Raw genomic sequence first — 22,909 nt, 5'->3', positions numbered from 1 at the left:
CCAGGTGTTTACCTGATGCGTTGTAGCCAATTAACCTGGCTGGTGTCAGCGTCGTCTCCTCTGTTTCCATCTGTCAGAACGGCGTGAAAATATTGTTTTTATGACTTGGTTCGCTGACTGAATGTAAAATTTAAATCCATTTAAATATGTTACTCTGATATTTCCCTGTTAAGTCATCTTGGAGAAGATCTATAACAATCAATCAATAATCGATCGATCAATCAATCAATCAATAAATAAATAAAAATGGAGCACCTGGCGTGCTTCTTTTTCGCACTCATTTTTTAAAATAAATCTGATTAATGCGCGAGGCACAACTCTTATTGTGAAATCGCAGCAGAGCGGAAGTGTGTGACGTTATTGTGCACGCTCCTTCCCCCTGCTTTCCTCGCTAGCAAGTCGATTAAGCTAGCTAGCGAAACAAGCTCTTTAAACCTCGTAGGGGAACTGTTATGAATTGTTTGATTGGTGTAGTATAACGGATTTTTATTCTCACAGTCTTTATATTAAGGGATCTTAGAAAATGAACATACGAAACGCACGGGTAAGTCTAGAGGAACTCCCTCGAGAGCCACGCTGTTTGAGCTGGGAGCTAAGCTAATGTTACAGACTGCACCTTAGCTGAGCAGATATCACCGGTCAGTGGTCTCTCTTATGCGGCTATATGACGCTCCTTCATGTGTTTCTTTCAGCCGGAGGACCTTATGAATATGCAGCACTGTAACCTGCTGTGTCTACCAGAAAACTACCAGATGAAATACTACTTCTATCACGGCTTGTCATGGCCACAGGTAACGAGCAGTGCTGGTTCCAGTTTTTCCTGCTAATGGCACTGGTCTCGTCGCACAGATCCTTACAGTGTGAACGGTTCTGTTAAAAAACTGTTCTCGTTTGAATCGTTTCAGCTCTCATACATTGCAGAGGATGAAAATGGAAAGATTGTGGGATATGTGCTGGCAAAGATGTGAGTATCAGTGAGCATATATGTAACCTGGTGTCTCAAACTGATTGACTCTGGTGACTATTGCAAACTCTTTATAGGGAGGAGGACCCAGATGATGTACCCCATGGACACATCACGTCCCTGGTGAGTCAAAGCACAGCACTTTAAGATGCCTCATACAATTCGTTTGTCTCTTTATCATCATCATCTTTTGCCACTCCCTTTAGGGGTTAACACAGTGGGTCATATTCCTCCATCTCACCCTATCCCTAACATCTTCCTCTGTCACACCTACCCTCTGCATGTCTTCTTTCACCACATCCATGAATCTTCTGAGATCTTTCTTTTACCGCCTGTCTAGCAGCTCCATCTTCAACATCCTTTTATACCCACTGTGCTTCTGTGTATGTCCAAACCAGCTCGACCTTGTCTCTCTAACTTTGGCTCCAAAGAAACAATCAGCTTGAATTGTCCCTATGACATACTCATTTCTAATCTTAACCAGCCTGGTCACTCCAGTGAAAATCTTGGCATCTTCACCTTTGCCACCTCCAGCTCGGGCTCCTGTCTTTTTTTTTTTTTTTTCAGTGCCACTGTCTTCAAAAAATACAGAGCAGGTTCCATTACCATATTCTAAGCCTTCCCTTTTACTCTTTCTGTCTACCATCTTTCTGTCACAAATCACCCCGCCACTCAGCTCCACTCACTCCACCCTACCTGCATTCTTCTTCACCTCTCTTGTTCATTGCTTTGGCTTTTTTTTTTTTTTTTTTTTTTTTTTTGTCCTGGAAAATATTTTCTGTGCTTCTCAGGGAAACCTAAAACCCTTTGTATCTTCTAGGCAGTAAAGAGGTCCCACAGACGTCTTGGACTGGCTCAGAAGCTAATGGACCAAGCCAGCCGGGCCATGATAGAAAACTTCAATGCTAAATATGTCTCGCTTCATGTTCGCAAAAGGTACTCTGGAATCTTGTTGCAAACCTGGTTTGTCTCTTTGTGTGTATAAATGATTGCATGGATCTCTGTGTTCAAAATGCACTCTTAATTAGATTGCATTTGTTAGTTCTCGTGTTTTCAAGAAATGTTTTCTTTTCACTTCAGCAACCGAGCAGCCCTGCACCTGTACTCAAACACACTTAAATTCCAGTAAGTATATTTCTCTAGCAGCATTATTTTTAACATTTTTTTAATGTAATTGATGTACTACTCTGGTTTTATTGCACATCAAAAGGACCAGAAAGATTCAGATCATTAGTAGAGTTTGATGACTTAATCAGATAGGCTAGTGTATATATGACAATGATAGCAGATATTTATTGACCTCTCTTCAGTATAATTCATCTAATAATAAGCCCATCACATTACTTCTATAAGTAGATTATTATAAGATTATTTTTCCTAGGTAGCACTGATAAAGAGCAACTTCAGTTTTAGTTGTCTTTTTTCCTGACCATGCTTTAAAAATAGTTTAAAGTGTACTTTTCTATGTGATTGTTCTTTTTTGTGTATATAAATGAAAGCATATGGGTCTTTCAGTGAAATTAGGGTTTTTTTTTTAACTATAATTCTGATTTTTAAAATCCATTTTAAAATTCTGCTTGAAATATACTGAAGATATGAACAGCCTAATGTTTTTTGTACTGACCTTAAATGGTGTCCTATCTTGTTCCTTCATAGGATTAGTGAAGTAGAGCCTAAATACTACGCAGATGGGGAGGATGCCTACGCCATGAAAAGAGACCTAGCCCACATGGCTGATGAGGTGATGTAGTTTTCCATCTCTTTTCTTTTTCTTTTTAAGTGGACTTCTTTAGCCTGATTGTCACGAGCTCCATTCGTCTCTTGAGATGAACCAGTGACCTCAGTCTGATTGTGTCATTTTTTTTTTTTTGTCTTCTTCTTTTCTCTTTTGTTCATCCCACAGCTGAGGAAACCCGGAGCGCGCGTGTTGGGTCAAGAGGCACAATCTGGCCAGAGCCCGTCAGGGTCTGGCGACCAGGAGAGAGAAAGCGAGAGAGATAGTGGAGGAGAGAGCAAAGAGCTGAGTGAAGTGAGCGAGGCCACAGAAAGCACAGATGTGAAAGATTCTTCTTCTGATTCGCAGTGACACTGCAGTTCTAGACATTTTTAAATCATCGCTCAGTTCCAGTTTTTATCTGTTTGCCATTTTCCCTGGCCTTACAGACTCGGATTATCTCCGCATCAAAAATTATCCAACAGTTTCATCACTGGTTTTTCGTAATTCTTGTTTTGGGGTTTTTTTGTTTTTTTTGCTTTTGTTTTTTTTCCCCCTGCAGTGATGAGCAGAGACTTTAATAAAGGCATCAATCTACTCTGCTATCTAGATTAATGAAAATGAATTATTGGTCTGATCATTTTTATTGGATTGCTGTCATTGGAAAAGCTGTGTGAGCTTTAAGACAACCTGTACGTTTCAGTTGGTCTTTATTTAACAGAGTTGCTGCAAATAAATCTGTCAAATAATTCTTCTTGTATTTCATTTCTGTCAAACAGCACTAAAAATAAGCAGCACTTGTGAGCAAAACCCAGCAGAGTTTGATAACGGCTATGAGCTAACAAGATGGGGAAAAAAAAAAAAACTTAATACAAACACCTCAGGCCGAATAAATGAGTCCAGACAGGTTTCAGTCAATTTCAGAGGGATGGAAAAAATCTTTCATGAACTGATTTTAAAAATAATAAAAAATCTCCCACATTGATGATTTAACTTGGGTCTTTGTTGCTGCATTCTCTCTTTGTGGGGACCTTCCTCTCCTTTTTCCAAAAATGAGTATTTTTTTCTTTTTCCAATCTGAATTAATCCTCTTAAAAGTTTGGACACCATAGAGCCATCCTCAGGAAACTGGTGACAGTTTCCTGAGCAGGTCACACATGAATCACATTTGAGCATGCAACCAGTTAAGTACATGGTGCAGATCTAAATACTGGGCCAGGTTAAATTATATCCCTAGTAAACAGCTGACTGAAAGTCTTCAGTTGGAAGGAGTTTAATCTGTAAAAATGAGTCCATGTAACCACAGCCACTGTGGAAATAAGATGCCATGCAGTGATAAGGTCAGTGCTGAATTTTATATAACAATTCCCAGCCAATGAAATTGTTTAATACCCGTTTACGGATTCTGTTTCACTTACTCAGGGTCTAAAGGCCACTACTGTTAGTGAGGAAGTGCTTATAGTGCAGGTAGAACTTGGCGACTTCTGCTGGTGGTGTCATGAAGGACACATGGCACATCACAGCATGGCATATCACACAGTACCTACAGCAAACCTCAGCCTTGGACACTGGTAAATGGGCTCCAGTTAACAGGAATGTCACATTTCTCTATAACAAGTCAAACCATAGGAGGACTGTACCTAGATTCAGATGAGTTGACTTTCTGCAATGAACTGAAAAGTTAAATCATGCTTGATTGCAGCTGAGCTCAAAGAGTTAACATTTACATAGGGTGTAGCAAGGTTCAAAGGTGCATCTTGTTTTGAAGTGAAGGGGCGCAATCAAATCTCCGTTGTGACACCTTCTCACCAGCAAAAATGTGTAAGTTAATTTTTTTTTTTTTTGTGCAACACCATCTGTTAGAGGAAGGAAGCAGCAGTGAGAGAGAGGTTAATGACAGATAAGAGACAATTTTGTCTACTGATCTTTGAGAAAGTTAGACTCTGTCTCAAACTGCAAATAGCTCAGTTTCACAGAGCAAGCTGTTTAACACCTCAGCTAGAGAAACCAACAATGTTGCTGTAAATATTTCATGTATTATGATTTCATAGCAACAGTGGGGTGTTTTTTTTGTTTGTTTTTGGGGAGGTTGTGCAGGAAAAAAAAAAAAAACAATCTACAAGTCCTGACAGGAATTTTTCAATTCACTGCGTATGGCTCACTCATACACCATAGCCATGACAGTATGTAAAAATACCCCAAAATACTACCAAACAACTGAACTGAGCTCAGTGCAGCTAATTTCACTCAGTAACTGGCAAATAACCAGTGAGGAGGGACTAATCAGTGAAAACAGCTGGTGTTTGACTGGACTGAAAGTCTGCTATGTGGGGCTCAAGAGTCAGCAAGAAAGAGAGAGGAAGGGCTTGACTAGAAAAGGTTTTCACACGACACATACACTGTCACACACTGATGGCTCAAACTGAATGTGTGAGTGAGAAGGGGGGTGTGTGAGTGTGAGTGAGAGAGAGAGAGAGAGTCAGAGATGAGTTCCACTCCACCCACATCTATCCGTGTCCAATGTGAGGGGGAGGTGAAACAGTTACTGTGCTATTAACTGGCATCATTTAGTTGCTTCAGTCTGGAGAAGAGGCCAGTCAGGACAGCTCCTCATCAGGTATGACTCTCTGGATGTATGACACTATTTATTTTCCTGTATCACCAAATCAGGACTGTTAGTCAGTTTAACTCTCACAAACATGTTTTTGTACTAAAAGGCGCATGCTGTCATGCTGTTAAAGATTGCTTTGCTTGATTATTTCATGTTGTTACTGGCTACAGAGAAACCCTACAAGATGATTAATGTTTCATAGCGATGGCAGCCTCATCTTGTTGGTCCTTGTAAAAACCGAAAACGGGCAAAACAAACAAAAAGCAACCTTACTAAAACAGGAACTGAAAAGCTACAGTTGCAGCAAGGTTAAGACTATCCTCAATGAAATACTGCGGCAGGTTGTGAGGGTGGGAGGTGGTGATTCACTAGCTGATGGCATAGAGAAAGAATGAAAGGACTAATGGAAAAGGGTGACACAGGCTGGAAAATTTAGACTCCTTTCTGCAGGGAGTTTGGGGCATCCTGAAATGCAGCAGAGTCATTTTAGCAGGTCAGCTGGTAAACGTCTCAGTTGGGCGAGTGCACATTTCAGCTAAAGAGAATGCTGATGAGTGAAGTTTGGCTTTCAAAAAAAAGGGAAGTTGAGGGGGGAGAAATGGAGAGAATGTATGTTGATTGTGTACAAAGGCCTATGATCCAGCAAGAAAACACCCCAATCTTCCTCTTTCTGAGTTGCATTAAATTTCCATTAATATTGGAAAGTCTTTTGCAAAGATCAGTAACTAAGCTGTCAGATTGTCATGTGTTTAACTGTCAGGAGAACTGTCAAGTTCCAGTCACTCTCATCTTTCTGTTCTCTTGAGAACAGGCCTTTCACGTAGTTTCAGCCATAAAATTTGAAACTGAAACCAAAAATGATCAGAAACATTTTTTTTAAGTGTATTCATTGTAAAGCCAAGTCTCAGCTAAACATGTCCTGCCATGTTCAGCCTGAATTGGAAGATAGTTAGCCTGCCAAGATTCTCATTCACCCAAGACATACTGTAAAAGTCAAAGGGAGAAACATTTAAAGCTTTATTGTTGAAAATGCAGATTATACTTGGAGCACATCAGTAAAGTTTTTTTTTTTTTCTTTCTTATGAAACCACCTGTAGCCTTGAGCACAAACATCCCCACACAGTTGTATGCCGTGTGGTTCGTCCTATATTTAGGGGAGCCGAGATGCTGGTAGAGCTATTTTTTGCACCTTGTGCAATTCTGCAGTTTGCCCGGTGCAACAAGCAACACATGCCAACCGGCTTTCTAGCTGCCTGTCGTTCAGGGAAACACAGCCGAGTGTGGCCACTTTGAAAAGATGTGTTACAGTAAGATGAACATGCTCTTTTCATCTCTACAAGTGTTTCAAGAGGAAGTGTACAGGGTCTACTGGAGGGGAGGTTCAGCACAGAGAGTATTAAAGTTTGTAGGGAGGCAATGCAGCAGTAGGCTTTCTCCTGCAAAAGGAACAAATCAGTTTGCATATCCACAAATAAGGCTATGCTTGTTTGAGAGTCAGAGGGAACAGAACAGAGCTGATATTTCATACTAGATAACAAAGTTAAGCATTCACTGTGTTTATACAGAATTCCCAGCTGGTGTAACAATGACTTCCCATGTAAAACGGAAGGAGAGGGTCAGTGTGGTGGACTACGACATACAGATCAAAGGTAAAAGACCCGTTGCTGTTTGTGCCGTGCTGAAAACCTCACCCTCTTTATCTCATCTTAACTGATCAACACATGTTCCTTTGCGGAGGGGGGAACCTCTGCAAAATCTGTTTCTCAACCACAGTTTCTGTCTCTTTCAGAGGTTCGCTGTCAGCTTGTGGACCAGCTAAAGGTACTGGATTCGCAACTTGAGCAGAAGAGCCAACAGCTGCAAGACCTGACAGACTACCTGCGGCGACGGGGTGAGATTGAAAGCGAGTATGCCCGCTCCCTTGAAAAACTAGCTGAAAGGTTCACATCAAGGGTCAAGAGGTAATTACAATCCTGCACATAACATACTAAACCACATAGGAAGTAATTTCAGTCTTTCAGACTTTGTGTCCTTTTTTAAAAAAAAATTTTTAATTTTTAATTTCTTCTGCGTGCATGACTTGCTCAGGAAGGAGACCAGCAGTAACTCAGTGGCCCAAGTATGGCTCACTCTGCTGACCCAGACCCGCCAAGAAAGTAGGGACCATAATGGACTGAGTGAAAGCTGCAGCAACTTCCTCACCCAACCTCTCTCACATTGCATGGAGTACACGCAACGCCTTGCAAAGAAGGTAATACTGCAACCACTCTGTCAAGCACTTCTGCAATGCAAGCAACATAATCTTGCAGTATTATTTCTCTCCAATTCTCACTTTCACCATCAGTATTACCTTTGACATATTGATATTAAAAGTACATTGTTGGGTCACTGTGTCCTTTCTGTGCCGCGCCATCTCACTTTTCTGATATTTTGTCTCTATGCTGTGTTTTCCAGAGTAAAGACATCTGTGTTCAGCTACAAGATGGACTGCTCAAGGTTACCACAGAGCTACAGACTGTAAGTGAGAAAGCAACCACACCAAATACTTTCCGTTTCCTAAACATGCAGAGGAAAGTATTGCTTTTTGTGCCTGTGTGCAGGCGTGGCGAACATACTACCAGTACCACACAGAATACATGTGTGCAGAGGGGAAGCTGAGGGAAGCAGAGAAGCAAGAGGAAAAGCAGAAGCAGAGTGCAACTAAAAAACTAGAGAGGCTGATAGAAAAGGTAATGTAAAAAAAAAAAAAAAAATCTGCATTCATATATCATGTGGGTGTTTAATTTCTTCCTGATGATGTTTATGTGGTGTAGAGACAAGGCAAAGTGCAAGAAATACAGCTGAAGTGCAGCAAGGCCCGAAACGAGTACCTCCTGAACTTGGCTGCAGCCAATTCCTCCATGAATAAGTACTACCTGGAAGACATCACTACTCTCATTGATGTGAGTGCATCGGTTGCCTTCTCCTTTCAGCATACAGAAACTGTGTAGTACTCAAGGTGATTGTTACCCCCCTCTTGGAGTCATTTAGACCACATAGACCCACTGGGCCAAACAAGAACCTTTAAAAATGCTGTAGAATATAATGTTTAACAAAGACTTCATGATCTGAAAGCACCTAAATTAATTAAATGATCCAAAATGTTTTCTCCTCCAGTGCGCAGATACAGGTTACCACATCACTTTGGGCCAGGTGATGCAAGCCTACTTGTCTAGACGGTGGAAGGCCCAGGATAACCTGAGCACAGGTCTGCAGCAAATCGAGGAGTCCGTGTCTAGACTGGAGCAGAGCCGGGACAGAGACATCCTCCTGCAGGACAACTACAATGCCTTCTCTATGCCCCTTCGCTTCCCCTATCAGCCCCATGATGGAGACCAGGTGTGTATTTTGAGTAAATTATGGAAAAGAAGGTTGTTTTGTTTTTTTTTTTCTTTTTAAGTGTGTGGTGCACATCTATACTTCCTTGTGATACAGGTCACTGAGGTTAGTGCAGAGTGTGAGATGAGATGCGATCTGGAGATGCGATTGAAACAGATACAAACACGACTGCAAGTCATCACCCAGGAAACAGAGGAGGTAAAAATAAAATTAAAAAATCACACATCCCATAGTTGCTCATTACAATATGCTGGAAATATGCAAGGCTGCAAATAGTCTGTCAAATTGTGGTCTTATTTCCTTAATCTAATTTTATTGAAAGTGATAAAGTTTAACAACCTTAATAAGGAGAAGTGTTTAAAAGTGATGAAGAAGCAAAAGTATACTGATATGAAGCAGGAACTCCTTCCTCATTACTCTATTTAGCCCTTTTAAAAAAATAATTCACATGATTTCAGTTTGTAACACATTTCACATTAATCTCAGCAATTCTGACAGCCCTTGAAAGTGGCATAATATTTAAGACATTGGTATTCTACGCAGTATAGACAAATGTCCAGCCAGAGTATACATCAGAGTCCTCAATATTCCGGCCTGACTCGTACAGTACACCCATCAGCTGTAGGTCACCTCTCATCTCTTCTGCTCTCATACAGGCTAATAAGAGCATGTCAACGGCCCAGTCTTCTCTGCTGGAGGGCATCAGTGAAGATCTGGAGCCTAATAGTGGTTCATCTCAGGAAGGCAGCACTGAAAATCTGACAATGAAGCCCAGTGTTGCTCGACGACGGGCCAACCTGCAGGAAATAGAATGCCTCTACTTCACTGTGAGTCTGTCTTTTTTTTCTTCTTCTTTAAGTAGCTGTAAAATTTTGAGAATAGAATAATGATTTTTTTTTTTTCTTCTGTGAATCAAAGTGACTGTTGATGACACCTAATAATGTGAGCTGGTCTTATGATTTGTTTTACAGAAAGTAAAGGACTACCTTGTTGGCAGCTCTCTGGTATCTAAACTACAAGCCAAACATGATCTGCTTAAAGAGGCTGTGGAAAAAGGTATTACTTCTTCATTTCTCACGTAACAATACCGCAAATTGTTGACTCAGTGTCATGTTAAAAGAACAGCTGTGGTGCTCTGGGTTATTACTGAATGCTAAAATGTTCCTTTTTTTTGAGAAAAGCCACCAAACACTGCCATGAGAGTATTTCTCCTTTTTAAACCAGATGGTTCTTTTCATCTCTGTTAAATTTCCTTTTCTCTTGCCAGCTGAAATATCAAAAGAACCTCAGTCCCGGTACGAATTTATATATATATATATATATATTTTTTTTTTTTTTTTTGTCACGGAGTCATTATTTTTATTTATTATGGTATTGTATGTCATTCTGCAGACACATTGGAAAGTCCATGCGGGCCAGAAAGAATCACTCAAGTGCCAATTTGATGCACAACCAAAAACTTTTCAATGGAGACATGGTGTCCTTCATAAAGGTAGCGACTATCATGATTGATTGGTTTTTCTTTGGACTCAGAATGAGTCAGTGAAATTTTATTCTCTTTCTTTCTCAGGCATCAGGACAACAGATTCCAGTTGTTGTGGAAAGCTGCATTCGCTACATCAACCTCAATGGTGAGTCTTAAAGGCTGAAGGGGCATTAAACCAACAGATGTACATTTGTTTCTTCAATGCACAAAGAATATCATGTACAGTACCAGTTTGGACACACTCATCCATTGATATAATAGGTGAGTGTGTCCAAGATTTTGACTGGTACTATACATACTTCTAGCCTCTTGTCTTTGAAAGCAGCTGTGGCAAACAGTGATTGAAATGTTATACAATCTAATATAAAAGTTCTCACTTATTTTAGACTATTGGAAAATTGCAATAATCTGTCTGCCCATCAGGTCTCCACCATGAAGGGATATTTAGAGTGCCAGGGTCACAGGTGGAGGTCAATAATCTCAGGGATGCTTTTGAGCGAGGTAGGTCTGTGTGCTTCTTAGAATAGTTCAAACTCATAGCTCTACTCTCCATGGAGCATTAATAATGTGGGGCAGTGTGCCATGGGCTTCCCCTGCAGGAGAGGACCCCTTGGCTGAGGTGAGGTATGACCTGGACTCTGTGGCTGGAGTGCTGAAGCTCTACTTCAGAGGTTTAGAAAATCCACTCTTTCCCCTTGACAGCACCAATCAGCTCCTGGAGCATGCCCGTGAGTGTGCTTGTGTACATGTGGATATAATCAGCCTGGCTAAAGATGCACAGCAATCTCCTTTCTTTCATCACCTTTATCACTTTTTTCCTCCCCAGAAATAAAGAATGAGGTGGAGCGAGCAGCTCAGCTGAAAGCTGTCATTTCTTCCTACCCCGAGCCCGTTATCATCGTCATGAGATACCTCTTTGCATTCCTTCAGCAGTGAGTGTTTTTACCTGTGACTTGAATGTGGTAAAGAAATCACACAAAACACAGGAAATGTTTCTGGCTAGGAAGAAATGGGACCAAGAAAAGCTCATATCCAGGGGGAGCTACTCTCAGAGCGCTCCTACATTCCTTTGTTTTGCCCTTGCAACAGTGTGCTTTTTTTTGGCAAGGTTTCCTTTTAAGTGGGGGGAAATAATGGCCAATTTTAGTTGTTCTTTTTTCATTGCATGCCTTTCTTTTTCTTTCTCTGCCTTCAGTGTGTCTCAGTATAGTGACGAGAACATGATGCAGCCTTACAATTTGGCTGTGTGTTTTGGCCCGAGCCTGATAAGAGGGGCTCAGGATGATGATGTTGTGACCCTGCAGCCTCAGATCAATGCTTTGGTGAAGGGCATCATCATTCAGCAAGAAAGCATCTTTCCCAGTCAGAGTGAAGTACCAGGACCAGTTTATGAGAAATGCATGACACTAGAACTTGATGACTGGTATGGTGAAAAATGATAAATTCACATAACATAGACCAAAAAAAAAAAAAAAAGTATTGTGGAATGATTACATGATGGTCTTTACTTCACAGTGAGACTATTGCTGATGATGTAGAAGTTGAATGCACCCCTAGCAAAGATGGTAAGTTTGACTATTTCAGTTCATCACTTCATTAAAAATATAATGATGTCTTTGAAAAATAATGAAGCATGTAAACATTTGCTTTGCTGCAGATTCAGAAACAGGCTTCTCAGCTGACAACAGAACAAGCATTTCTGCAGCAGCAGCACAGAAAAAAGGAGAACGTCCTAGAGCCAATAGCAGCGGCGCCCTAGACCGCAGCAGACTAACAGCTGTACCAGGAGGGGGTGGTTTCATTTCAGGTGGAAAGTACATGCTACAGATTCCTGTCGGGCAGCAATGTAAGCCAAGGAGGATGCCCTCTCCTTGTTATGGGCGAGAGTAAGTAACCTAACAACAGCTACCTGACCGTGTTTTGAGTAAAACATACTCATTTAGTGACTGACCTCTTCTTCTGCATACAGATACGAACGACGCTCATCTGAGGATATAGCCCTTCAAGTGGACAAGGTGTGTCTTGTTCCTCCTATTGTATTGAGGGTTTGTAAGTTAATGCCTTCAAAAGAACACTGCATAAAAATTTTGCGAGAAGGCATCTGCAATTTTAAATCAAGCCATTAATGAAGGGTTTTTACAGTAATCGGAGTCTGTAGCTGCAAATGTTACAACATTAGAGGTTGCTTAAGGACACAATGAGCCACATTGTACTTGCAAATGTTCTGCTGTACATTTCTAAAGGGAAAATGGTTGAGCTGTCCATTTTTAGAAATGTTTTTTGATGACCAAAAAAGAAGAACTAAGTGGCAACTGCAGCAGGAAGCCCTTAGTCAGATTATCACAACAAGGAAACCCAGAGTAGTGTTCAGTAAATGGCTTTTATTATGGAGTGTTATTAGCAATTGACAAGAACAGCAGACAGAATCAGAAACTCTTGAACTGAGAAGTAGAGAAAATAGACACTTTTGCCTATTTCCTCTCTTATTCACAATTTTTGATTTTTAAATTACAGGAAGTCTGTCGCCAAATGGACTCAGTCTTCAAGGAGCTTCTGGTTCGGCAAAACCAGCAGGATCCCATCTCCACTGTGTCCTCCCCTGCAGTCCAGATTCCCCAGAAGAAAGGAAAGCAGGATGGGCGCAGGGGGAGAGGAGCGGGGCTCTTCAAATCGGCAGATTCAGAGGACTGAGAGGATCAGCACCAGCGCATGACGCACAGGGCAAGAGAGAGATGATACAAATGAAAGTTGAGGTGTAGCGTGAAGGACTCTGACAGTAGCTTTCAGCACATCTATTTCTAGAAACCTGAGATCCTTTCTCTGAGGTCTCCTTGCCTGGTTTAGGCTTCTCTCGACAGAAGCGCTCCAAACTCAGTTCTCTCATACATGTCATGTACAGCAGATTTTCACAGGCCTGCAGTACAGTGTCAAAACTGTGAGTTACTTGAAATGCACAGATGTGATTGTAGGCAATTTTCATATTTGCATCTCTCGGTTTATATTGAACAGCTGCCAGTCAGTACAGACATTATTCTACATTCTTCACCAGATGGCTTTCAAAATGAGATGCTGCCACAGCATCGGTGTAGAAAACTGTGAACATGATCGTTGTATATTTCAATTCCTACTTATATCAAACTCTGATTTATCTGTATATCTGAACTACATGCCAAATAAATAATTTGTCTAGTCTTACTGCTTTATTTAAATAAGTACTGGATGTAACATGGATTTCTTTTCTTCAGCCTGGGATTTTGTACATAAAATAATGTATTCAGGCTTAGGCAAAGTAGTCTAGATGCTCCTTTCCCATGCAATATTGTCTAGATGTCTTGGGGGGTCCTTCAGTATATGAAGGCCTGATGAGATGTATTCTCTCCACAGTTTTCTGGGTTTATCCCAGGTGTCCTACCCTGTGGATGTCCCTGGGTAAGCCTTCAGTGAAATGTGCTCAGGATGCTCTTTCCCATCTGAAGGAGACGCAGTCCAAATCCTCCAAAACTCTTCCTTACATCTAAGCTCCTTACACCATCTGTAAGCATGAATGCAAACATTTTTTGCAATGTCATTCTTTTGATTACTAAGTGAAACTTGTGAGGGTTGAAATGTAAAGCAATTAGTCCAGTACAACATCTGCATTACTGCTCAATCTGCCCAAAAGCCTGGCCTGTTCTTTTTTTTTTTTTTTTAAAGAAGAAATAAAAGTTCTTACTCTTCTTTAGTTGGGGTAGCAACTTACTCTGAATGCGAAGGGACCAGTCCATCATTTATCAACAAAGCACCATCTAGTAGCTGGCTTCATCCAGTTGCTTCTTAGTAGCTCAAGCATGCCGTACATGATTTTGAACCCAAGAGAATCGCAAAATGTCTAATGAGGAGAAAAAGAACTCCGAGGTTCCCCAGTTGGAAACGTCTTCTCTAGCTGGACCTTGAAAACCTTTCTATAATGATGGAGAGAAGCACTGTTGTAAGGCTTCTACAAGTCCACCAAACGAACCTTGCAAGGGTGAACAGCTGATCCACTTTCCTGTGACCATAACAGAATCCACTTTATTCCATTATAATTTCAATTTATACACTTACCCTTGTGACATTCTTCCAGAACAGGAAAACATAATGCCAGCTAGTTATATAAAACTCAGTGAAAACCCTCATATCTGAAATTGATATTCAGCTATCAGTTACTTAAGCCATGTAAATAAATGTTTATAATTTTAATGATATAAATAGCAATTGTGACACAGGGGAAAATGTCAGGAGTTTAAATCACAGGATAGACTGCCTGTGCACTGCTTGAGATTGTGGAAAAAATATCCACATCTTGAAAAAAAAGGGATTCGTGCCCCCTTAAAAAAATTAAGGCCATTACAAAGAACCACTCCTTGTAGAAGGAAGTGTCATCTTGCTTTTATTTTGGAAACTCTTATCTGAAATGAATAAACAACAACAAAAAAGTTTTAATTTCAGTGATTCCTGGGCCATAAAACCTTCATGTGTATAATACAAACCCCCCCCCCCCCCCCCCCCCCCCCCCCCCCCCCCAAAAAAAAAAACTTTAAAAAGCTTTCTGACTTATACTAATTCAATCTTTTTTGTGCTTAGGTTTCAATTCAGGACTCTTCAAATGTCTCTGAAAGAATATATACGCCTAGATTATATGTTGTAATCTTTTTTGCCATCTTTTTTTTTTTTTAACTAATTAACCATAAATAATGAGTAGGAAGTTGGTTTGGGTTCCAAAAATAAATAATTATATGATATATATACACACAGCAGCTTCTTTCCCATTTTCCTGACTAAACTGAAATCCTACATCAAACACACTGATTCCAACATTCTTCTTTTATTCCTGGTTAGCTGCATCCATCTCCTCTTCACTGACTTCCGGCCATTTTTAGTTCAGATGACGTGTCGCGAGAGTACTTTCCCAGAGTGCTCTGCGGCTTTAGAGTCCACGTCATTGGTGCGCAGACGCAGAGGCGCTACAGCGGGGAGCTGAGTTGGACGTCTTCCTTTCTGCTATTTGGAAGGAGCAGCACGCTGAAGCAGCTGGAGCTCAGGAACAACACAAAACCTCTCAAACAACCTCTAAGACGTCATGATCCGGATAGCCGCCTTCCTCGCGCTGCTGGTGGTCGCCTGCTCAGGTGAGTCCGCGCCGGAAGAGTTGTGCCGGGGTTAATAAGCCAATAATGCTAACCAGCTTTAGCTAGTAGCTAATTAATTAAATCACTGCTGACAAGCTTGTAGCCAAAGAAGGGCGGAATGGTGAGATTTGTGTTATCTGTAAATACCGTGCAGATGATGATGTCCAAGACTTTAGCTGACCTCAGCTCTGCTTTCTGTGCTGACAGGAGAGAGCTGCACGGATCCAGTCATCACTCCGTCGGCCTACACCACCTCTGACGCCGTCATCTCATCAGAGTCCGTCTTCATCGTTGAACTCAGCCTGACCTGCGCCAACGGAGCACAGGTAACTGTCCACCTTCAACATCTCAATGCAGGCAGCACGATGGGGTACTGATGCTGCTGGAACCCTCACAGTGATTTCTGTCCTCTGCAGAGCGTAACACTGTATGCTGATGTCAATGGAAGACAGTTCCCTGTAACCAGGGGGCAGGATGTTGGAAAGTACCAGGTATGGGTTCACGTGTTTTTTTTGTTTGATTTTATTATATTTTACCAGGTAAAATGTTTGAGAACCAGTTCTCATTTACAAACATGACCTGGCCAAGAGACTCCAGTAGAAATAGGTCCAAAAAAAAAAAAAATAAGAGCACATGAACATAAACATATCAAAATAAAAGGGAGGGAAGGGTAAGTAATGTGTGTGTGTGTGTGTGTGTGTGTGAGAGATTGTACGCATGTATGAATATATGCTTAGACGTCTGTGAATTATAGAGGAAAGTGTGCGTGTGCGAATGTATGTTCATGTGATCATGGTGATCAGCAAGAGCAACAATCAACTATAATCTATTTGAGTTTAAACTTGAAAGTAGTAAGAGGTGTTCAAGTTGCAAGTTTGGGGGTACTTGTTAAGTGTTCAGTCATTTGCTGCTACAACACAAAAGGGGTTGCAGCCAAAAATAGTAGAGGTATTGGCGTTGGTGAGCTTGATGTATTCTCTTGATCTTGAACAATATTTATTATGGGCTACGTGAAGAAGAGACGACAGATAAGGTTGTGTCTTGCCTGGGATTGTCTTATAGACAAAGTGAACCTAGCATTTACCCGTGGTTGGGTTCAATATGTTCTGCAGTAATATTTTACTGGGAATTTATGCTTCAGCAGGAAATCAGCACCATAGTTACATTGTAACCGCAAACCCCTCCGAAACCCTATGTTGTAACCTGACCTAGAATTGTAACTGTATGTTGGGCCAGCGCAGCCCGCAACTACTGTGATTGGCCTGTTCATTATCATCGATTCCTCCTGTGCATTTCCTGCTACTGTTTCACCACAGTTTTTGAATTTATCAGTGAGACAGTAACAATCATCTCAATATAAGGAATAATAATCATAGCATTGATTAGGACTCACAAATGTCAGCAAATTCCTCTAGGGAGCTTGCTGAAACTATCAGAGTGGACCTACGGGAAGGTACAAAGAAATAGAAAAACTTGAGGGACAAATATGTTTTTTCCTTGAAGAAAATAAAAACTGACCACAACAAAGAGTGGGGACCCAGGAGGGAAAAAGGTCCCAGCATTTTATTTGTTTCTATCGTGGTTAGCACTGTATGTAAAATAGTGGGACACAAGTAGGTGGCAATTAATACATAATGCACCAGCACAAGCATAAATGCTGGCAATGATGCTGGCCATTTATGTAGGTTACATTGTAGGCTCTACAGAGATTTCCCACAGAAGTCAGGCCTTACTGTAATCACATTACATTTTTCAGTCACATTTAGTACAGTAACATCTTACCATAGTAAATTCAGTTATTACATTACAGTTACATTATTGCCTACGTTACAAAGGTTCTTCAGTTATCCACATGCTCAGTGGTTGCGGGGGGCGGGGTGTCATCAGGCATGCTATTCTTCTCCCTGCACACTTGTGCTACAATCAGCTGATTTTAGTTAATGTTCCAGGAGAAGGACAGTGGCTGAGGATATTACCTTTTTCATTGTACAACAGAACAAGAGCATGATGCGAAAGTGCAAACTGTTTCCATCACAGAAACAACTGCATTTTGCCGCTAATACAATTTTAGCTCTTTGCAAGCCTCTGCACACACAGCATGCTAACACAAAGCTGCTGAAGAACTCAGAATGATGCTGAGCACATGCCGACCCCCAGCTCATCATTCAGACCCTGAACTTCAGCAGGTAACAAAGGCAGTGATGAGCAGACAGGCCTGCAGCACTGAAGTCTCTATTTCTACCTATACGCATTTCTATATTAGGATCACAGTGACGAACGCTTTGAAGTCTCTTTGGGCTGGTTTTCAACTTTGCTCTGTGTTGTCGGTTTTGTGTTCATACATACAAACTAAAAGGAAGATTGCATGTGTGTTGACTTTAGGAGAGAGATTTGTGTTTGTGTTTTTATATATATATATATATATAATATATATATAATATATATATATATATATATATATATATATATATATATATATATATATATATATATATATATATATATATATATATAGAAAAAGGGGGGGATTATTATTGTTGATTCCACATATGAGGCTGGTCTTTTCAAATAATGACTAGTGATATCACTAGGATACTTGTGCCTTCCAACTTTTTTAGACAGTAGTTTAAATTGACATTTTCTTTTACCCCTAACCCGTTTCTCATCAGGCTATAAAAATACATCCTTGCCTTTTAGTACAGATTCAAAATTTTACATCTAGATATATTTTTAAACTTAAAGTATTGAAAAAAATCAGCCATTGTTGAACACATACTTTCTTCCATTAGGTGTCCTGGAGCCTCCCTCACAAGCAGGCGACCTCTGGAACATATCAGGTCAAATTCTTTGATGAGGAGTCCTATAGTGCCCTGCGCAAGGTTGGTGTCTGATGCCTGGTTGATCAGCTTATCGTGTCCTTCACTTGAGCTCTGCTTGTTTTGGAATGAGCTGTGCTTTCAGTCAAGTATGTTTCAATTACAATTAAATCTGTGCATGTCATTTGTCATCCAGGCCCAGAGAAACAATGAAGATGTAAATGCCATTCAGCCTCTCTTCTCTGTCAACATTGACCACAGGGTGAGTTTCTTATGGGACCTCAGATTGAACCCCTGAATGCATTCATGTTATCTTGAAAATTAAAAGTCAGTAAACACTCTTAAATTATATCAGCTATAGTGAGCATACATTAATAAGTATCACTTGATGTCTTGGCATGTGTGAAAGGTGCCAAATGAAGTGATAAACTCAGAGAGAGTATCAGATGACTGCATGCTCGTACAGCCCTGTATTTTGCAGAGTAGTCATACTATTTTCCTTAGGAGTCAGTGAAGCTTAAAGAATAGCAAATGGCAATTGAATTCTGGACTTTTGTACACATGGCGGACAGAAATATTGTAAGATATGCTGTGCACAGTATATAGGAGGAGCTACCAGGATTTTTCTGGATTAAAGTCCCATCCATACAGGAAGTAATTTGCTTATTGTGCATCACTTTGTTGCGTATGTTTGGTTGCTAGCACACTTTCCAGGCTGTGATTGCCTAGGTAACCCTCTAATTTATTTACTCCCCAGTCATACGTCAGTCAGCAGGATCCTGCGCTCTCATTGGTAGTAGCTTCAATTGCTCGCTTCAAAGTTAAGAAGAGTTGAACTCATGGACCCGTATTTCATTTTGCCAGCATTTTTCTGCCCATTGTTGCTTGAAATTAGCAAATGTCATTGACTTTCTATGGTCTCTGTTCACCACATTGCTGCAAATCACTTCCTGTATGGTTGCAGTTTAAGGGTCCAGTGTTTGATTTATAGTTGGAATTTCTGTAGTCATTAAAAAAAACAAACATATGTTAATGTTATGCTCATTTCCAGTGCCATATTTATTTTTTCTCTAAGACTTTGCTAGAGAGCTTTGTGTGATTCACATTTAAAAATAATCCTTATTAGTCTCTTATTGACCTGTGTGCAGCCCCTCAGGCCATCCACTCTTAAAGAAGCTGTTTTAGCTTGCCTACCTTTAAGGCACCATCTCTTTAAGCCAACTTTCTTCTGATTAGCTCTCTCTCATACCCCCACCCCCTCCCCTCACTACAGGGTGCATGGAGTGGCCCATGGGTGTCTACTGAAGTGGTGGCTGCCCTCATTGGTATCCTGGTCTACTACTTGGCCTTCAGCGCAAAGAGCACCATCCAAGCATAAAAGGATCCAGAATTGCTTTTTAAATAGTGGATCATTAAAGACTGATTTCTGATGGGGCTCAATCGATGATCCATCATCCAGTGTTGGGACAACCCAACAGGATTTTGCCACTTGATCTGCTTTGGGGGCAAAGGAGCAAAAGTAGCAGTCTTTGTATTTTTTTTTTTTTTTATATTCAGACTGTGTCTGTGTACTTTCGGTCTTATCAATGTAAAGATGAATTTTGGCACAAGATTGACCTCTTAGTATGGGTGGAATTTTGTAACAGTTTCTTTCTTTGGAGATACCAGACCAATAAACCTGGACTTTACAAATAAAGAAATCAAACAGAGCTCATGTACTATCCTCGGTCCTGCTTAAACAGTGGAACATTCCGACCAGATTGTGCTGCAGAGGTTAAAGCTTCCATGCAAATGAAATGTCAATAATGTGGCTGCACTGACTGGCCTGAACAGGTCTAGTGGACATGTCTTCTCCTGGAAAATGAATAAATGACGTGTTTTAGTTTGAGTTTGGTGGTAGTACAATGATAATCAGCTCTTCTATAAATTCCTTTTTCTCTAGACAGATGGGAAGGTCTTTTATTCCACAGCAACACGTCATCTGTGATGCTTTTGCCAGTCTAGAACGAGCTGCAACTAGTCACCTGAACTTAAGGCACAACCATTTTAAGCACATCTCTCACATACTGAAGTGGTTGTACTATGGGTGGCTGAGACACACGAAAATGTCCCACCTTCCCTGATTTCCAAGTAGCCCCAAAAACATGTTTAAAACTGACTGTTAATTACTGTGTTTACTTTACAACATGTACAAAGCTACAGGGAATCAAGTTGGCTTTGGGGTAACTGGAGGCCAAAATAAATCTATCTAAAGAAACATAAATAGGATAACCTGCCCAAAATTAGCAAACCAAAATATCTGTGGAAGTAACATAAAAAAAGAAAACCATGTCAGTAGTTTCATCACACATTTGCTTCAGCTGGTTGGAAGATGAGTGAATTGGCTCTTTAGGTAGCAGACGCTTATCAAATCAGGAGCCAATCACTCGGGTGAAAGTTGCCACACCAATCACAGCCTCACACTCAAACCAAGGGTACACGCAAGTGTTGCAGTCTACCCCAAATCTCTCTTGATAAGCTAAGAATTAATGTTCAGGAATATTTACACCTAAAGTTCCAACAGAAAAGTTTTAAGTCTGAGTGCATAAGTAACTGGAAAGCTGGTGAAAAATGACTGCCTTATTTCTGTAAACATGTTCAGCTTAGAGTTTGTGGCTGAACTCTCAGTGGACATGATGGCTATTTTTGTTAGCATAAGAGAGGCCGAGCTGTCCCACTGGGGTTCCTCGACAGTGAAGGAGAGGAGCGTGTTAAACACAGCAGCACATTAGCAGCTTGAGTCCTGTCACATGTTCTCACAACAGACACAAAAATGAAAACATGTTACAGCTGTTCTGTGAGCAGGGACTGCAGTAGCTCGCATTTATCTTTTTAAGTTCCCAGAGTGTATTGCCACCAGCTGAGCACACTGTGGCAGCTCCGTGCTGCTTTTTAAGTCTCTGTTGGAGACTGAAGGCTGAGTCAACCTCGTAGGCAGATTACATGTGATTCCTACTGGTTCTGGTTTAGCAGTAGAAGGTAATTTAATATGTTGCATGATGAACTCCATGCCCTCATCTACTTCACTCCAGTTTACAAAATATAGGTGCTCAGGGGAAAGTCATGTTGATGTGATCTAATTTAAACTTAGCCTATCTATTTCTGTCTGTGTCCTAAATAAGTTTTTGCATTCCCTGTTCACCCCACAGAAAGACACTTTTGCATCTACAAAAGCAGCGCAATTGCAACCTTTCACTCAGTCCTATAGGGCTAATGTAAACTTTGAGGAAAGTGAGCTGCTCACATAAATACTGTACAGTGTAGAGAACAGAGGAAGTTTCTCTGTTGACCGCTTCTCTTTTGCTTTGTCATTACCCATACACACTTGTGGTATAAGTGCTTCTGTCTTCTGGCACCTTGACAAGGAGAGAAGAAAGGCATTATGATGTTGTTAATTCAGAATCGACAGGAGCTGGAAGGAGTCCAGATGTTCCCTCACAGAGTCACCTATTGGACTGTGGGAAGTGGGAGATAGCTGGATGGAGGGATATAAATAGAATGGACAAACAAACAGTCAACAGAAGCCAGCGAGTCGATGCTGACGCGAAGCTCTTCCTTCTCTTTGTTGTGTGATAGAGTTCAAAGTGTGTAACTCCAGCCCACACATTAGTGGCCATAATTGCTGATGTGGACTGAAACATTTTGAGATAGATGTCATTTCAAAAGGAATGCTCCCACAGGAAGCCACAATTTATTCTGTCGATGACAAATTGTTTTTCTATAGGTTTGGTTTTTTTTTTCCCAGTTTGAGAAACTAATTTACGAGGTTGTGTAAACAATTCAGAGTCACATTTCTATTTATATGATTATACAACCCAGGCTTTTAGTCTTGATTTACCAGTGCAAAACATCATTTGTTTTTAAACTCAAGGCATACAAAGCCTTTTATCAAAAATCATCTTTATTATTATTACCCGAGACAAAACATTTTGCTGTGAAACGAGAATAACTATAGAGGAATGTGTGTGTGTGTGTGTGTGTGTGTGTGTGTGTGTGTGTGTGTGTGCGTGCTCTGAGGCAGAGAAAAGCTGGCCTGACAGAGGTGTGTAAAACACCCGACTCCAGCGGCAGACTCCGATGGGCTTAGCGGGATTCAGCAATGTGGAAACCGGCGTTGCACAAATGATTTTCACATGAAGTCAGGCTTTTTCATGCCATAAGCATTGTTTTTTCTGCTCCTTCGTCACACTTTTTGCAAAGCACAATAAGGTCAACAAACTGTGGGGCTAACGCAATAATCAGAAAGCAGACTGTATCTTTTTTACACTGGCTTCCACTTCCTTCACTACAATAACAATTATTCTTCTGATTCTTTCATGGATTTGTTCATGCAGTGGGGGGTGTTAGATTCAAAGCTGCTACAATCAAAACAGCGTGACTGTGTTTCAAGTGACTATAACTCACTGTCACCTTGCGTTGCCTGACAATGCAGTTACAGTAAAGAAGGAACCATATTTGGGAGGAAATTCCTTCTTTTTCCCCATCATATTAAATTTCCCATCCACATTTCACATCAGGAGGTCAATTTCTGGTACACAGTTTTTGCTCATATTTGCATGCATGCATGCGTGTGTGTGTGTGTGTTTGTGTGCACTGTTTGTAGCTGGCCCAGAACTACTAAATACTGTAGACTAAAAAGGAGAAGACACATCAAAACAAAACATTTCTGAGTGCATAAATCCTGTGGAAACGTGTTAAATGCGCTCCCGTAAAAAGAAATTTTGTAGATGACGTTTTATCAGGCACCATCCATA

The 22,909-nt window shown here is 40.8% G+C and overlaps 3 protein-coding genes across 4 annotated transcripts; all 3 read left to right on the top strand.

Moving 5' to 3' along the window:
- The first annotated feature begins 338 nt into the window (after positions 1-338).
- On the top strand, positions 339-3,599 carry naa10 (N-alpha-acetyltransferase 10, NatA catalytic subuni). The gene is made up of 8 exons (XM_030734631.1): positions 339-544; positions 693-791; positions 906-964; positions 1,042-1,087; positions 1,785-1,900; positions 2,045-2,089; positions 2,621-2,705; positions 2,868-3,599. The coding sequence occupies exons 1-8, from the start codon at positions 524-526 to the stop codon at positions 3,048-3,050; spliced, it is 654 nt and encodes a 217-aa protein (XP_030590491.1). The 5' UTR covers positions 339-523; the 3' UTR covers positions 3,051-3,599.
- Positions 3,600-5,242: 1,643 nt separating this feature from the next.
- On the top strand, positions 5,243-13,364 carry LOC115783018 (rho GTPase-activating protein 4-like). Of its 2 annotated transcripts, XM_030733606.1 has the most exons (22): positions 5,243-5,295; positions 6,855-6,938; positions 7,079-7,250; positions 7,378-7,540; positions 7,744-7,806; positions 7,890-8,018; positions 8,103-8,231; positions 8,446-8,667; positions 8,764-8,865; positions 9,324-9,494; positions 9,639-9,723; positions 9,935-9,962; positions 10,060-10,159; positions 10,238-10,298; positions 10,577-10,654; positions 10,753-10,881; positions 10,980-11,085; positions 11,349-11,576; positions 11,669-11,718; positions 11,811-12,039; positions 12,123-12,168; positions 12,668-12,844. In XM_030733606.1, the coding sequence occupies exons 2-22, from the start codon at positions 6,875-6,877 to the stop codon at positions 12,842-12,844; spliced, it is 2,532 nt and encodes an 843-aa protein (XP_030589466.1). In that variant the 5' UTR covers positions 5,243-5,295; positions 6,855-6,874. The 2 variants fall into 2 exon arrangements, with proteins under 2 accessions (XP_030589466.1, XP_030589467.1); XM_030733607.1 differs by lacking the exon at positions 5,243-5,295 and having other exon boundaries at positions 6,875-6,938; positions 12,668-13,364.
- Positions 13,365-15,114: 1,750 nt separating this feature from the next.
- ssr4 (signal sequence receptor, delta) lies at positions 15,115-19,830 on the top strand. Its single transcript, XM_030733609.1, has 6 exons — positions 15,115-15,300; positions 15,508-15,626; positions 15,717-15,791; positions 18,090-18,179; positions 18,313-18,378; positions 19,390-19,830. Exons 1-6 carry the CDS (start codon positions 15,252-15,254, stop codon positions 19,492-19,494), a joined length of 504 nt encoding a protein of 167 aa, XP_030589469.1. The 5' UTR covers positions 15,115-15,251; the 3' UTR covers positions 19,495-19,830.
- The last annotated feature ends 3,079 nt before the right edge of the window (positions 19,831-22,909 follow it).

Source organism: Archocentrus centrarchus, chromosome 7, assembly GCF_007364275.1.
Source record: "Archocentrus centrarchus isolate MPI-CPG fArcCen1 chromosome 7, fArcCen1, whole genome shotgun sequence".
NCBI classification, from domain to species: Eukaryota; Metazoa; Chordata; class Actinopteri; order Cichliformes; family Cichlidae; genus Archocentrus; species Archocentrus centrarchus.
Note: the sequence above shows the minus strand (reverse complement) of the source record. Positions and strands in the feature narration are given on the sequence as shown.